Here is a 17,708-nt window from a genome sequence, read left to right as displayed (position 1 = left end):
CTAATGAACATGGTTTATGTTTCAATCACATGCACAGTTCAAATGGTTCTACAAAACTGACTCTAAACAAAAGACATCATTCACTAACCTGCTCTGAGTTAAGCTGTGAAGAACCATCATGAAATATCATAGTAGTTACAAAAGCCACTGCCTGTTCTATAGTTGCAAGCAATTCTCTTTTTTCTTCATATCCCAAATTCCTGATATCACAAGGACAATTTTTAGAAGACTCTGTTTGTCCAGAATTAACGTTGTATCTTCTTTCATGTGAAGAAGTGTAGGTCTTTATAGGTAATCTTCTTGCTTTCTCTGAAGAATATTTAGGCACATCTTGCTTTCTTTTAAGGGGAGTAGCTATTTTCTTTTCACCGTGTTTCAGGTTTTTTGCTTCTCCTGGAAGATTTCTTTCTTGATATCCCCATGTTGTTAAGTCTAAATCCCGGTAATAGCGCACAATTTTGGTATCTTGACAGCAAAGACTTTCACTGGCATGTACTGTCCTGACTACCTGACCAGCAGTACATTTTTCAGGGTTGGCAGATGTTTTTAACAAGAAAATTGTGGAATCATTAATCTCCTGGAAAAAATGGAATTTAAGTGAACCAATTATTCAGCTTATTAGCAGAAAAAAAATAAACATACAAGAGTTAATTTAGATAAGCTTTGAAGGAAGTGATATCCTATAAAAAATGCTGATACTAACAAAACAGTTTAGGGGAACCACACTGCATGAAACAAAATTCAATTATTCATCAGTAGATTATTTTGTTGATTTGTATTGATTATATTATATTTAAAAAGCAGTGATGATTTTGGATATTAGTCCAATATTCAAGACAGCAAATTAACAACTGTAAGACGCATCTAGTCCAGTAGCCTGTCTTCTACTGTGACTAGGTTATTAGTAGCCTTTATGTGAAGAGTGGAATGACAATTCCCTTCCATCTTTAGCTTCAATATTCAGAGCTTTTTCAATGACAGCTTAGTTTATTAAAGAACTTTTGGCAAGGGACCATAATGACTGCTTTGGAAATTCGAGTGCACTGTGTCAACTGGATCTCCACAAATGCCTTCAAACAAATTACAAGACTGTAAGATATAACAGAAAAATAATGGAAGTTGCACTGAAGTAGTATTATCAGGTCTATGAGTATTATATTCTGCTCTGTTTAATCCACTATGCCCAGAACAGCTTTCTTACTCCAGATAGTCCCCAGGATCCCTTTTCAGAGGTATGCCATTAAATAGCATTAAGCAAGAAGTTGCATGGTAACATTAAAATTCTATTCCTTGATCCTTGATTTTCTTCAGGAATTCTCTTGATATGCTATGGACCCTAGTATTTTCTTACTGTTTATTTTGCTAGTTTCTTCTACAAGCTCTTCAGCTGAGAGACATGATTTTGTAAACAAGAACTCTGGAATGGCAACTGGCAACCTTTACAAGATTCCCCAAGGTAAATATATGTTGAGATATTTTCGGATATACAGAGTTTATCTTCCCTCAATATGCCTCTTATGCCTTGATCAACAGGTCTTATAGGAGCTGGCAAGCTTTCGACTCCTGAGGCATTAGAAAAAATGAGGTATTATTAGTGATGCATTTGCAAGCATCACTGTAAGCTTATTTGGACTATACTATTGTATATTTACATTTAACTTACTCAAATGAGGCAACTATAAAAATACAAAATCTGGTAAGTTCAGCTTTTTGCATAATGACATTTTTTAGTAGTCATCTTCATACTGTCACTTAACCACAGATTTTAATATTTGTTTTAAGTCTCCAATATTCTGTTTTGAATAAATCCCTATACTACCTACAAATGCTTCAGTTTTGGAGGGGAAATTCCATGTATTTACTTTTAAAAGCTCCTTCATTTTTACATAATTTCCTTTTTTGAAATGAAGCATTCCTGCAGCGACTTATGTACCTTCTAATGCCTCAGAAAGATTTCAGTCCCTTTCAGAGCATCTTTCAGCAGGAAGATTTTGAACCCGATCCCACACAGAACCAAATAAAAAACAATTTCTCTTCCGAGTTCTCTAACATTTCCACAAAGCAGCTGTCTCCAGATTTTTAGCCTCAGCGTCATGCATAACTGTCAAATTCACCCACTCCACTGAAAAGTAACTGAAGCCTCTCATAGCTCTTGTAGCACAGCCAGTCTCCTTCATTATGTCTGTTGTAACTACCATTCTAAAAACTATGGAGTTCTCACTTCAAAAGAACCCCAAGTTACTGCTGTGCAGGGCTCCCATCCATTCCATAAGACAACAGTTTTCACTGATCAGAGGATATTGGCCATCTCTATTCAATCTGTATTGACAGAGGAAGCCAGAATTGCAAAGCCAGTAATTTACTTGAGATCATACTTCACAGGATCAACTCTACAGCAAAAGTACAATTAACAGGTTCCAAGTAAACAGAAAAAGGGAGTGAATTAAGCTTTTGCTACTACAAAAAAGAGCAGTGATTGTTCCAAACAAAGACAAATTAATTGCAATGAGGCAATGCTAATCAAAAAGTTGACACTATAAAAAGTTACCATAAGTGGAAAATATCACAGAAGGACAAAATGTTTAAGAGCTGTAGAAAGACAACTATATTCACTCAAGCGTATTCTCCAGTCAAACTGCAAATAGCTTTATTGTTTAACACTGCAAAATTTGAATTAGGACATCAGTAATTAGAGAATCAGGAATAAGCAATTCTCTTTTAAAAGTTCAAAAATAAGAACAAAGCAATTTAATTATCAAGTCAGAATAATACAGCTGAAACTACAATTAACCACAGAGAGAAGCAGCACCTTCCAGGAAGAAGTGATCTTCTATTAGAAATAATTACATGGCTGGAAGTAGAGAAAACAACTCCCAGGATGCAGCTTCATAATTTGTGTGGATATAGGAAATTTCACTAGATGCAGTCAAAATTAGCACATCATCACAAAAAGGGGTTCCACTGCTATTCATGTGCACCCACAGCTGCCCATCTATGTATGAGCCAACTGTAGGAAATTATCCCACCCCACAAAAGAAACCAGTTTTCTGCATCTTCAGCAAGCTGAATGGACTGGCCGAAGTGTGCCACATGCACCAGAGTAAGGAAGGCTATGAAATTTGCAGCTGTGATAGGAGTACACTTGCAGTACCTGCAACTCATTGACCAACTCAATGGATGTTACAATCACAGCCCAAGTTGGGGCTGCCGCAGTTATCCATTCCCATTCTTGCACTGGCACTCACTCGCACTCACATTTAAAATCACAACAAAACCAGAAATTCAGAGAGATCGTTAAGCCTAAAACTAAACTTCCAAATACAAAGTAATTTTTCATATGAATGAGCTCACTTTATGATTATGTCCTAGTGACTGTTCAGCGACAGAGGTTTGAGAACATTTTTAAACTTTGCTAACTATCTAAAGGTGGCAACCTCATTTATTTCTGATCGATCTGCCACAAGAGACTAACTTCCCATAAAAAGGATAAGAGAAGTGCGGCCAAGATTCTCAAGGTAAATAGATGCCAAGTGCAAAATAAGACACAGGGAAGTTACCTGAACTATGAGTGTATGCAGTATACTGTAATAAAGCTTGTTATGAAACAGGCAATCTATAACAACTTCAAACCTGCTATAAAAAGACTGCTTTTAGTAGTCTTCAATCTTACAATATGCTTGCCTTTTCATTTTTCAGATGTGCATCCTTATGACCTAGTTTATTTTCCTTGGACTTCTCTATACCTTTAAAAAAAGAACAGGAAACATTTTACACTACAAATTAATCTGAGAGCACTGCATAAAACTTAGGTTATATACAGGGTTACATTAGACACTTTTACCAAACCCAAAATACTTGCAATAAAATTTTCCATGAAAACCATTTTCCTCAAATTAGTATCATTCATGCTTAAAAAGGCCCTGTAGGTTCCTCAATATGCATATGCAAAGCATGCTCTGTCCCCATTGAGGAAAAATTAATTCAAATTCGTGACAAAGCAGACATTTTCCACAGTATTCTGAACGAGCATTACTATAATACCATAAATATGCATATGTCTTTCTTTCAAGAAAACACATCCCATCTTGGCCAAAGTAAAGGTGGGGGCATAGGCAAGGAAAAAAATGAGAAAAAAAGAAAATAAAAAGCAAAAAACACTCTATGCACGTCACATAGTTCAACTGTTTTCTTGGAACTAGGCAGCATTTTTCCACAATAATTTTCTTCAGTAAAACACTATATGCATATACATCTTTAGCACATCACACCCTACAGAGAACTGATCATGCTTCATCGACAGAGGATAATTTTTTCACATTGTTCATCTTGTGATAGAACAGGTATCACAAGATCAGACAAGAACAGAGAGCAAGAAGAATTCAGACTTATTAAATTGACAGACAGGTAACAACTAGCACCCCAAGAAGCAGGATGGCTATCAGTGCTGGGTCTAAGACCGAGCCTTGGGCCACAGCACCACTGTTAGCCTGGGCCCACCACTGAACTACCAGTGATACTCAGCCTACAGCTCTGAAAGCAGACAGATGCTGTAGTTTAAGGAAGGCTTTGTAAATGCACCTCAGCACTTTGCACCACGCTAAATCAAACTGTTAGGACAGACTTTCTCTTTTCTGCCCTCAACACTGCCCAGCAGCCCCAAAAAGAAGAGAAGAAAGTACAGACTGGGATAAAAGCACAAATGGCAACAGGCTAGCAGCAATTACAAACCGAGTATTGACAGGAAGAGGAAACGGGGAAAAAAGAAAACTCCACTGAAGTGCAGGTCTCTCCAGAGTTTGCACTTAGTTAGGATCCCTTTATCTCTAGATTTTTTTCCTGTCCAGGAAAGAGACACCTCATGAGCAAAATATGGTTTTGCCCCCTCCTAACTCCTGGTCCATACCAAGCACAATATTCCACTGATGTATTCAGCTATGAAATTTGCATTGCCAGCAAGACACTTTCTGAATCTAATGTGCTTATACTTACGACTAATGTCAAACAAAGCATGAGGTGATCCATTTCTATTTACTGAAAGTTTAAAAAAAAAAAAATTTGTCGAGGCAAACCAGCATCCTGTAACTTAAAATACTAAAAAAAACCATTTTCAAAGAGTAACAAGCTTAGCCTTCAGAAGAAACCAAATTTACATGTTACTATATGTGTATAATCAGTTATTTATCTCCAGCTCAGACTTCTAATCTGAGCTGTTAGAATAGTGAATATCGCATAGCGGTATTTTTAGCTTCAAACATTTTAGGTTTGGTTTTCTTGACACTTCCTACAACAAGATTATAAATTTAGGAAAGATAGTAACTGAGCACTTTTACTTCATTATTCAAAAAATTCAGTATTTTTAATTGTGTCACAGCTACTTTTCCTTGACAAATTCACCCTCCAGAGGAAATGATGAGGATTTTACTTCTCTCCTTCAGCATACAATATTCAGTATGACAAGTATCCAAAAAGCTATGCAACCTCGTATCACCAGATGGCAGTAGAAACCCATCCTTGCCTTCAAACTCAAGGGCAGATGGAACCATTACAAGCCCTACTGCCAAGATAACCACACAATTTCACCCACTAGTTCAACATTGCAGATATTTGCCCTATTTGAACCCAATATTTACCTTCTAAAGACACAGTTTTTCCTGTAAGTAAAATTTAATCTTTGAGGAATTATCCACAAAATAGAGTTTAATAGTTTGAAACAGACCAGACATGTCAGGTTTTGGTTTTTTTAAGGGAGGCAAACTTTTCCTTTTCTCCAGATCCACACTGATCAGCTAAAGCTACATACACAGGCAGTTTCCTAAAGGAATTCGAATAAATTTGTTCTTAAGCCTACACTAGAAACAATTGTGATTAATTACTACATGGAAAACAAGTGCAAGAAAAGCTAGTCATGCGATTTGCTGCCACTAAATGCTTATACCATTCTTTGACTCCCCAGTGAATACAGACTTAGCAGCACTACGAAGACAACAGCAAGTTAATTTGGCTAAAGATACCAGACATTTTCATGGGGGGGGGGGGGGTGTGTGTGTATTTTTTTTTTTTTAAAACAGACTACGTAATTTTTACATCTTGACAGAGAGTGAATGGATTAAGAGTAGATAACATAATACGATACAGATATCACAGTACATAGAGTTCCCCGGTCTAAGGCAAAAAACATCACACAGGAAAAATTAAGGAAGGGAATGACAAGGTAGCAAGAGAAGCAGCATGGCAATTAAAATTAGGCAGAACAGAAATCTGATTTTCTTTATAATAATCTGGATTTTGGTCCAAATGTGCCATTTTAAAATTAATCCACTGCATATTTCTTCAAATGTTTATCACTGATTTAGACAGCAATTAATTACTACCCTCTTCACTGCTGCACCACCAGGCTCCATGGATCCAATACTTCACTGTTGAAAGAGCCTGAACTGTTATTTACATAAAATTGAGGCTGCAACACCACCTCCACAAGAACAAATGCTAGATTTAAATCCATCAATCAGCTAACGTTCCAGGATCTAGTTCTCAGGAGAGGAAAAAAACCCAACAACAAAAAACAACAACAAAAAAAAAAACCCACCACACCAAAATTCAGCAAACCTAACTTCCTATCTACTTCTTTAGAGAGATACAAGACTGGCAGACTATGAAATGCACAGATTTGAGAATAAAAATTCCATTTGCAAAACCTCCATAGTATCCACAACATTCCAAGTAAGATTTGGCCAAGTCAAAGATTTGCTAAGGCACTTTTAACATTATCTAATTTTCTCTACCAGCAGGAATTTGTTCACTCTTCCCCCTAGAATTTAACAAGGAGTGCGCTGTACCAAACATGTGTTTAAAGGACAGACATGAGTCTGGAAAGTTCACAGGCCTTCTGGCAAGTTCCCAGTACCCCTAATGATCTTTAAGTATCTATTCCAGGGTAAAGTTAATGTATACATTTAATTTACAGTATTAACTAACAGTTTGGCATTCTTATTTACTTTTATACCACATAACAGGAAGAGGGGAAAAAAACCCCAATGAAATTGAGGGTAGTGGCAATACTCTAGATCCTTGCACTCACATAACATTATTTAATCAGAAAACTCCCAGCAAATGTCACAGTTAAAGTTTAATTCCTTTTCTAATCCTGGAAATCTGAACTCTCACATTTTTTCCTTTTAAATAGGGACTACACGTTTGTCATCGTTTTATTTGTTTGGGTTTCAATTTTTCAACTGAAAATAGAAACACTTAAATTAGCTAAGATTTACTCACGCTGGTTATTTTTTCTGCTACTCTGAACTTCTACAGGAACAGAGTGTAAAGCCGCCATAATCCTCTGAGCAGTATCAGATAAAGGCACTTTAGAAATCTCACATCCTATGTATGATGTGCACCGTTCCATTTTTAAGACTAAACCTAAACACAGAACACATGCAAACTATGCATTATATCAGGGCCACAGAACAGTCTGTACTTACACTCTGTTGAAATTAAAGACAAAATATAGTGAACATTCAGCCATGTATTCTCCTCAATTGAAATAACACCTCCTCCCTGACACATCTATCAGTTACATATTGTAAATAAAAATGAGCAAATTGTAATAATTTACAAAACCTTACTTGAAATTGTTCTAATAGTATGATAAAAAATTAAGCAGTTCTACTAAGTACAGCTAAATTCTAATTAAAAAATCTGATAAATTAAACAGTAGTTGTCATTTGTCTGAAATACTGACTAACTTAAAGATGTTGAGGATGGGGGAAGTATCCAGCATATGCATATATTTACTGTTATTAATGCTCAGATTTTATCAAGAAAAACCAAAACTAACTTACATGTAACTGCCAAAATATAGCCAACACAAGATGAAAGTAACAGTATTACTATCATGACATAGAAACATTAGTGACATGTTGTTTCAGAAATCATAACAGACCTACTTTTTAAACTTTGTATAATTGATGTGCTCAATTACTATTAAATATTAGTAACTTTAAAATAGTTACTATTTGTCAATTTAAGAAACTGGTCAACAACATCTAAAGGCTCTACAAGGTTTGATTGCACTTATTACTGTTCTAAATCTTATTATTTTTTGAAAAACAGTTGCTTTTCCAGTTGGCATGTAGCCATATTCCATAACACACACAAATACTTGAGAGGGTCCCTAAATACAACACATATGGGAGAATTAGAAACAACAGTGTCCATACCGATGACTTATCTTTACAGTTAGACAAGAACAATGCATAAAACTTACCACAAACATAAGATAAATATCCAACATTTTCAAAATACTTAAAAGCATTCAAGCTGTACAAGTCAATTGCTCTACTGAAACTGCTGTTCAGCAAAATATTCCTACACAATTTATAACTGGAGTCCTGTTACTCTGGTCTTCTCCCACTAAATCCAGCACAGAAGCAGACTGTCAATTATCAAGCAAACAACATTTCCTCTGCTTACATGGGAATATTTTTCTTAGCTCAAGACCATAGGCAGATTGCAAATCTGAATTCTCACAAGTACAAATATTTGTATCCAGATTCAAGGAGGAACATCCATCAGGTTGCATTAGTACTGCCCGTATCTATCTCACTCAAATTTTATAGTAAGCGTGCAAAAGGGAGAGAGAGGCAGAATGGCTTTCTTTTCCCTGACATTCCAGAAGTCAGAAGTATAATCTTTTCCCCTGCATAACTTCTCCTAATTATATATTTTTATATATGTATATATAATTAACAGCAACACTTCTTTCCTACACAGGGCAAAAATACTCCAACTTCTCAGGATGGGAGGTAGCAGTCTAAAAGCCTCAGGGGCAGTCAAAATGAGAACCTAGTAAATGAGATACAAACAAGGCAGTACACATGAGAATAGGCCTAAAACCCACACACAGATTCACCATAAATACTGACAACATTGAACTGAATTTAGTGTTTGGCATTTAATAATAAACACAATGTACAGAGTTAAACAGCATGAAATCCAGATATAAAGACATCCAAACCAGTAAGTTAGAAAAAATATTTAAAACAATTTAAAGTTATACTCACATAAAAGCTAAGCCTGCCATCAAAATAGTTTTAAGACTAATGTTATTGAAGTTAATTTACTAGCCTTCATCAATATCTACAATGCTTGAAAGCAAAAGCAGCTGATCCCATCAAAATATAAAAGAACGGAAGTTATCATACCATAAAAGCCTATTTAGGTCCATTGGTGTATTAGGAAGCTATATAAAGATTTGATAAACAAGCTAACAATGCACATGAAAGAGTAAGCACAAAAGCCTCAGGACTCTGAATTGCAATGCCTATCATAAATTATAGAACAAACTCAGAAGTCCAAAAGGTAAATCCAAAATTATGGATGGACATTTTATGTATGGACTGGTTTAAATGGAGAAGATCTGAATGGTCTACAAACAGATGGTCTTGGTACTTGAAACAGATTCTGGTACATATTGCAACATATTTCTAACAAAACCAGATCTTCGAAGAACTGTAAGGGAAGCAGTCACAGAGTATCTGCCTTGGAGAACTCTCCTCTTCAGAAAGAGCACACTACATTCACATTCAAACATCTTCTCCACATCTATTTTTCAGCTCCCATATCAAAGGTTCTCAGCATGCAAGAAAACTTATATCAAGGATATGAAATGTTCCTTTCTGTGCTATGCTGTGTGCAGTGGAAATCAACATACAGGCTAAAAGAAGAGCAGCCTGAATGTAACTCACTCAAATAGCCTATGTATTACTTCAGAGCAAAGAACTTAAGACAGTTCTGAGATTTGAACTTGGTGGGCAGATGCCAAAAGCCATAAAAGCAACACACAATCCAAACCTGGTAACTGTGGCAGTTAAACATACATTGCAATGATAGATAAATGTTACCCTTGATAAGCTAATACTTATTCCATAAACTTGTAGGGAGTTTACATAAATATGTTTTCCTTTAAGAGTACATTGAAGTTTAAACATTAAGAACTCCACTGGTGGTGAAACTCATCGTCGAGACCACTGGCTTTAGCCTTAGACTGCTGCTCAAGCTTCTCCACCAGTTCCTTCAAGTAGTCTTCATCTTTGAAAAAATACATATACAAGTCTCTCTCCATCTGATGCAGCTTATTGGACTCCAAAAAGTTTCTCTTTGACTTCACATTGGCCGTCAGATCCACAAGGAGTTGACTTAGTTTATTTAAATCAACTTCCAGTTGATTAAACTGCTCAGTAAGTTCCTAACAAAAAATACAAGACAAAACATTATTACTTTTATATTGTTAATATACTAGTGGAACTAGAAATAAAAAAACTTTTTTGCTTTTGGAAGCCATTTTCACTTTAAGTGAAAAGTAATCACAAAAACTAGAAACGCAGGTGATAAGGGATTCCATTCAATTAATGTAATTTTTGAGCTCCACGTAACAGTACTCGCATCAAGTTATGAAAATATGACTTCATTTACTTGTTTACTAGTTTACCAGACAAGTTAAGACCCTAAGAATCTGGCCCTCAACTACATAGGTGGTTGAATGACATTTTCAATCAATTACAGGTCTCCATAGCTAGTCAAATCTTAAAAGGCAACCAAAAAAACCCACAAAAGCCAACTCTATTTTAAAATTAAATCACTGATTACCAGCTACAATTTTCTCAACTGTCATTCTTATCACGGTTCACTGTAAGCAGGCTAGTCATCTATTTGCACATTATCTCCTTACTAAAGCAATTACTTTTATTGAGAATACTGAAGCAATAGAAAGAGAAGTCACTATGTTTTAGGAAATAACTTTCTATTGATTAAAAGTATTTGGACTGATTTAATAATATGTAATCCCTAAATACGTACTGTTCCTATTAAAAGCTTCATTTTTTATTAAAAACTGTTCTATATGTTGCAAATTCAATTGACAGATGGAAGTGTTAAGTATATTTTTATGTATTTAACCAAGGAAATATTATATAGTCTTTTATATATAATATATATTATATATATTTTTTATATACATTATATATAATATATATTATATAAAAATATATAAATATATATATAAAAATATATACATATAAAAGACTTCCCTCAATCTACTTTTGAGCCATCTACAATTATTTAAAAAACAGAACAAGTTGCATTTAACAACCCCTATTCCCATTTAAAACAGGCTCTAAATCCAAGACCTGGGAGGTCTGTAGCAGGACTACCCTACAACTGTCCTTCAAAATTCTGTATTATTTTGTCCAAATGAGCCACACATGGCCAGCCTTTTTAAGGGGCAAAACCATACAATTCAGGTGTTACAGGTAATGGGGGAAAAGCTTGTCTGAAATAAAGACAAAATTAAATGAGTTTTTCAGTGACACCATAACCAGACAATGTATTTCCCACACCATAAACGTACTAGCAATATATGATTGTATACACCTTTGAAAGAGATAAAGTTACACACAACAATTTGCTTGGAAAGAAAAAATTATTAGCTGCCACCATTCACAACATCCAACATTTGTTAAGAACAATGTAAATACTGTGCCCATCGCCATTATGCTAATAAATTTGTGGCTGACATGTGGGAGCTAGTCCGGGTGTCAACAGCTTTCGTACATTTCTCAGTAAAAGAATATAGCACACATTAATGTAATACTTTGAATAACTAGATCTAAAGGGCTTACCCGACTACCGAATTGTATCTGATTTTCTCCATGATACAGAGCACCATGAAGGGTTTCTACATCACTTTTTAGTCTGGACAAAAGAAAAGACTGTTCTTGAGAAGATGCTGCTAGCTGATCTTGTACTGTAGCACAGTCCTGCTTTAACTTCTGAGCCATCTGCTCCAGGCTTTCATACGTCTTAAACAATTGCTGTTTTTTATTTTCTCCTTCCAGAAGCTGATACAGCCTGTAACAAAAGACGTTAGACACAGAAGCATTTTTAAGTTTCCTAAGCACTCCTGTCACATTAGGCAAGAGAAGATTTCATGTTGAGAAGTCTGAGCAGTACTGCCTTTACTAGTCTTCTGAGTACTTTTACGGCTGTATCTCACACTGATTTCCTGATGCTATCTATATATAGCTAATACAAGATTAATAGGATTCCAAAATATTTCAATATTAAATTAACAGCAATTAAATACCAAAGTAACAGTAAGTACACAATGAATGCAAATAGAAGCTGACAGTGTGTTTTTGCCAACTATTTTCCAACACTTCAATAACTGCAAAGATACAATTTTTTTTAAGTGCTGAAAAACAGCAAGACTTCAGTGGCCAACAAGAAGAGCAATCTTTATCACATTTGCAAGCTTACTGGAGTATTTCCCATTTCTTATCTTTGAAGAGACTGCTAAGAAATTCTCCAATAGTTACAAGTCATGCAAAATAGCAATACTTGCTATATCAAACTGTACCCTTACACTGCATCAGGAATAGTTCAAATATGATTACAGATAACCTTGCTCAATTGCTGCTACCACTTTTGCATATTAAAATCTTCAAGAGTTGAGCCCCAATATTGAATCAGATTGGCTTTAATAAGAGCAGAAGCTCTATTCCAAAAGTAACCAAGTTTCTTTCAAGTGTCTTCTGCTTACAGACCCTTTAGGATTTATAATTCTTTCAACTTCCCTCCCCTTTTTAAGAAAAAAAGTGAAAAACTAGCCAGCCAACAGTGATTTGGAGACTTAATAATAAACATGTTATGTTGTCAATGCAAACACACAATGGGAGCAAAAATTAATGCTGCCTAAATCTTGCAGTTACTCACTGCGCAAGGCCATATCACTTAGTAATATTAAAATGGTGCTTAAGTGTTTTTTAAAGGAGGAAAAGTCTGACATTAAACTTTTTGATGAGGTATATTGTATTAAGTGTGTTAAAGTCTTGAAGTGACAGCAACACAGCACACATTCCTACTGTATCACCTGAGCTACAGTGAGCCTTAATTAGAAGGTGACAGAAGCCTAATAGAAGGTGAAAAACCAGAGTCCTACAAGGGTGACAGGACACTTAAGCCACATGGCAAATCAAGCAGTAAAAATGAGCTAGACAAATTTCATGTATTGAAGGAGTCATTCCGCTCTTCTACCACACGGGGGTTTCGCAAGCTAAGCTGATGAGGCCATGCACATCATCTGGGAAATCACTGTTGTCAACAGATCTCTACATCTATACTTCCACAATTACTGTCAAGAGGTCCTAGATCAGGGCACCACGTCAGACAGGCACTGCTTTAAATATACCTTACATTCTGGACATTGCTCAGTAATGCTTCAGCAATATTGACAAGACTGGTAATTGAACTGAGTTTTTACTCAGGCAAACCTGAAAAGAATTTCAACGAGCAAGCAAGAGGCAAGTCTCATATCTTGACCTCAGTTCTTGAGAATTCAAACTACTAACTAGTTACAGGAAGTAAGTAAGAACCCAGCAACAGAAAAGGCTTAGCTTGCCTAAGCCTTTAGCCCCCCCCATATTATGTCAATTTAAGTCAAAGTTCAATAGTGACTATAACACTTACCTGCAAGAGAAACCATCCTTTGAACTAATAGTGTTTCTTGGCTTTGCGTGTTGAGTTGGCTCAGTTATCAGATGTAGTCTCTGCTGCAACTCATTACTGCTCTGTTTCAGAGATTCTACCAAACTCTCAACTTGACAGCAAATCTCTTTATGTTTCTTCAACTCCATTTCATAGGCTAGCTCAATAAGTTCAAATGATGCTTTCTGTCTTACCAAATGCCTGCATATTTCATCTTGTCTTGATGCATAACAGCCCTGCTGAGCAATCTGATGATCCAAGTATCCTTTCACCACTGGTGTGATCAGAAGTTGTGCATTCTCTTTCACAAGGGGAACCAGCTCTTCATTGCTTATCCGAGTTATATCTTGTTTAATTCTTGAAATTTCATCATTGAAACTAGATATTCTGGCTGCAAAGTTTTCTTGCTTTCCAACATCCTGCATAAAACAAAACGTTTGTCAAATTTCTTCATGGCTCCCTCCAAACAACTTCCCTACACATTTTTTTCAGTTCACACAAGATTCATGTACTTACATTACATTAAAATCACTACATCTTTTCTATCTACAAAACTAAATGAAAACTTCACAAGCAGTTTTCCAGAACTTTACAACATAAGGCAAACAGATTTACAAAGTAGATACCAAATAAATGTATTTCAGTAAACAGTAATTCCATTCTATTGCAGGGACAGGAAACAATTTATTGTGTTAAAAACAGAAGAGCTGTATTTTACTCAGCACCCAGGTTTCAAGCATGCCTAACTGAAATCTCACACACAAATATAATTTCTTATATTCAGTTGGATGTCTATCAACACTGCTATCAGAATCAATCTTCTTTAAATGACTAATCAATCAAGTCCTATACGGTAGGCATTCATAAATGAGAATATACAAACTGACATAATGCCTCAAGTTAGTCCACGATTGGTCTAAGCTAATACTTTCCTTTCTGTTAAAATTCTGTCACATTCTTAAATGACAGTAGCTATATCTGCCCATCACTCACTTGTTGAGAGATTTCTGGGGTTTCAAATACCAGATTCATTTATTTGGTACAAATACTTGAGCTTCTAGAGAATCAGTGAACTGAAACTTTTCAGTTTATGCCACAGAATATAAACAGGAATACATTTATCATATTAGCTCCTCAATACCACAAAATTTCAACCAAAGTTATGCTTTTGTTCGTTGTACAAACAACTGAGAGTCAGTTATAATTTGAAGTTTCAAAGTTAAACTAGAAAGGTACTAACAAATTCTAGGGTTATAAAGGCAGCAATTCTGGAAAGCAGAATTAAAAGTACTCTACCATACTTGAGAATTTCTAACTATAGAAACTGGAGCTATTACACAAGAGTTTTGTGGGCAAGACTAAAACTTCATAAGAAGTGCCATTTCCCTATGTAAAAACAGTTGAAGTTAACAGTAACTCAGCAATTCCTTTTACTAGATCTAGTTGAACACGCCTGCCTGATTAAAACTTCACTACCTTCTACCACCTTTTGCAGCTTACCTTGTTTAAGGACTGCAGCATGTTCTCTGCACATTTTATAGCTGAACTCACACTCTCCTCTTCAGACTGCATCCGAATTAGCTGATGTTGAGCACAAATATATGCTGTCTGTAGCCTGGCAATCTCTTGACTCTCTTCACAAACTTCATTACTGTCATCACAAGCCACTTGTTTGCTTGTATCTACAAGCTGAAAGCTGCCTTCATGTGAATTTTCAACCCATTCAGACATACATAAACCACCACTCTTACCAAGGTACGAGGCAAGTGCTGCAGTGCTTTGTTCTTCCCGAGACAAATACTTGTCCAAAGAAAGTTGGGAAAAAAACACTGGATGCAGATCTGACCCTTGTTCTGAATATGAAGCTGTGAAGAAGGAAGCTAGTTTCTTAGCCGCGTCCATAAGAGAGATCAGTTCATTATTAAGCTTACTATTTGCTGCATTAAACGCTTCCAGTCCCTCTTTCAAATCTTTATGTACTTCTTTCTCTTTGCTTGTTAATGTTTCTAACACATGGCTGTTTGCAGAAATCATCATTTGGAGCTTATTATGCCGATGTATTTGAAGGTTTTTTAACTTCTGAAGAGTTTGAAGCTCATCCTCCAATTTCTTCAGTTCCTCCTCCTCTTCCTCTTGACTACTGTCCTTTGAATCTATGGGCTTCAGGGTTCTAAGGGCTTCATCCAGTGCACTTCCTTCCAAAATGGGCTTGCCAGACTCAAGAAGATTATCAAAATCTTGCAGTTCTTTTTCAGATACCACATACTGCTCATTTACATTTCCACAAAACCACTCCAGAAACAACCTGCTTTCCAAAGACTCAAACAGCCAGTCAAAATCATCTCCATTAAGCTCATCAGCTTTTGGATATCCAATTTTCTTAAGAGTTTTCACAAAATCATTTCCACAGCTCATGATTCAAATAGTTTTGTAATCAGAAAAGATCCAAATGCATGAAAAAATTGAGGTATTATTCCAGTTGTAATTTTTTTGTTATTTAAAATGAGTATTCAGTATTTTAATAAAAAGACTGTACAGGAAAAAGGAAGTGTCAGATCACACCAGAAAACAGCATGCTATTCTGGATTAGAGTGGCTATTCAAACTTTTTATTTCAGGGATACCTCGATATATTTTGTTCATCAAATCAGGCTGATCTTTGCAATCTCTTTATGTTTTTGCTTAATTCACATAAATTTACTATTAAAATAGAATACTACCACCAATTTAAAAGCAACAGGTGTAAATACTGAGTAATTCACTAGCCTGAAAAAATGATTTACTTTATATAGTTTTACTCACGTGAAATAAAAAACCCCACTCACAATCATTTTACCTCTTCCAAAACGCGAGGAAATTTCAGCTTGTCCTGAAAAGGAAGCTACAGTGATGTCACACTGCACTTCAAGCTTACAAAGTTAGGGCTTTTTACTTCAACAGCAAGCAGAATCTTGTCTCCTAAACCTTCATTTCAAAGTTTCCTCTGAAAATGGAACAAGAAATCCTCTGACATAAAAACATGTCAACATAATAATGCGGGGTTATGACCAATTATAAAAAATTAAGATCAGTGTAAACACTCTTTGACAACAGTCACAACTTAAAAGTTACAATAAAAAAGGAATTTGTTTGTTTGCTGGGAAACAGCAAACCAACAGTCAGTTTCAGGATCCTAAAGTGAGAGCAACAGACAGCAAATAATAGGATAAATTATCAAGAAAGTCAGGAGACCTTGTCTGCAATACTCTGGTAATATCCAGGGTTTGTTTGGGTTTTTTTCCACCAGTCTGGTATTACTTAATACTTTGTTTCTAGAGCATACATTCCACCAGAAAACCCCGGTTTGCCAGACAGCCTGGAGGGCATGAATGTTTAACAAGTAAATGCATTCTTCTAAAATTCTGTATTTTATATAGCTTAAGAGTTCCAAATTATATAAGAAATAATTTGTTGCTTAAGTTTCACATCACTAGTCAGTCTTCCAACTGCCCTCTGCCTTCCATGCTAAAAAGTGGCTGTCGTTAAAATAAATAAATAAACAGGCGCGCACATAGCGCTGCGTATGCAGACCATTAAGGCCCGCTGACATTGCCGCTCAAGCCGCCAAACGCCACAAAGAGTATCTTCGGACCTCTGAGGAAGCCACCCACGATCCCCGTCCCCAGCATGGGACGCCCCACCGCCACAGCCAGACCAGCCTGCAGGAGTGGGGCCTCCAGAAGCTTTCTCCCCGCGCCGAGGAGCCCAAACGCCCGCCGGCCCGGTCCCAGCTCTGGGGCAGCTGCCGCCCTACAACCCCAAGGAGATCTCGGCTAAGAGCCGTCCCGGAGCAGAACAGGGCAGGGTGAGGAGCCGGAGGGGAGAAGAGGTGCGGCGGCGGCTGTCCCCCTCCCGGTGCGAGCGAGCCCCGACCCCACACCGCCCGCTACTCACCAGAGCGCTCTGCCTCAGCGACTGCACGGAGGGGAGGGGGGAGGGGCGCAGAAAATGGCGGGAAGACTGAGGGAGCGCGCGGGCCGCGCCCCCGCGCCAACCGCTCGAAACGCCCGCCACGCGCTACTCTCGCGCGGCCTCCCTTGCGCACCGGCCGCAGCGCCACGCTCAGCCGCCGCGTGCGCCTGCGCGCGCCTCCCGCGCGGGGATTGGGCGGTGTCGGCCCGCTTACCAGTG

The 17,708-nt window shown here is 36.9% G+C and overlaps 2 protein-coding genes across 2 annotated transcripts in view; both read right to left on the bottom strand.

The window, feature by feature from the left end:
- POLN (DNA polymerase nu) overlaps window positions 1–16,510 on the bottom strand; it is a 113,916-nt gene extending 97,406 nt beyond the window's left edge. Inside the window, exons 1-4 of the mRNA XM_056339737.1 lie at window positions 16,375–16,510; window positions 7,273–8,841; window positions 3,682–3,743; window positions 89–577 (exon numbers count right to left, since the gene is read on the bottom strand). Of these exons, the coding sequence (XP_056195712.1) occupies window positions 89–577; window positions 3,682–3,743; window positions 7,273–7,402 (681 nt within the window). The 5' untranslated portion in view covers window positions 7,403–8,841; window positions 16,375–16,510. The remainder of the gene's footprint in view (window positions 1–88; window positions 578–3,681; window positions 3,744–7,272; window positions 8,842–16,374) is intronic.
- On the bottom strand, window positions 8,932–16,377 carry HAUS3 (HAUS augmin like complex subunit 3). The gene is made up of 4 exons (XM_056339725.1): window positions 15,040–16,377; window positions 13,522–13,958; window positions 11,676–11,904; window positions 8,932–10,243 (listed from the first exon to the last, which is right to left on the bottom strand). Exons 1-4 carry the CDS (start codon window positions 15,952–15,954, stop codon window positions 9,986–9,988), a joined length of 1,839 nt encoding a protein of 612 aa, XP_056195700.1. The 5' UTR covers window positions 15,955–16,377; the 3' UTR covers window positions 8,932–9,985.
- Window positions 16,511–17,708: the final 1,198 nt, after the last annotated feature.

Source organism: Falco biarmicus, chromosome 1 (assembly GCF_023638135.1).
Source record: "Falco biarmicus isolate bFalBia1 chromosome 1, bFalBia1.pri, whole genome shotgun sequence".
In the NCBI taxonomy this organism is placed as follows: Eukaryota; Metazoa; Chordata; class Aves; order Falconiformes; family Falconidae; genus Falco; species Falco biarmicus.
Note: the sequence above shows the minus strand (reverse complement) of the source record. Positions and strands in the feature narration are given on the sequence as shown.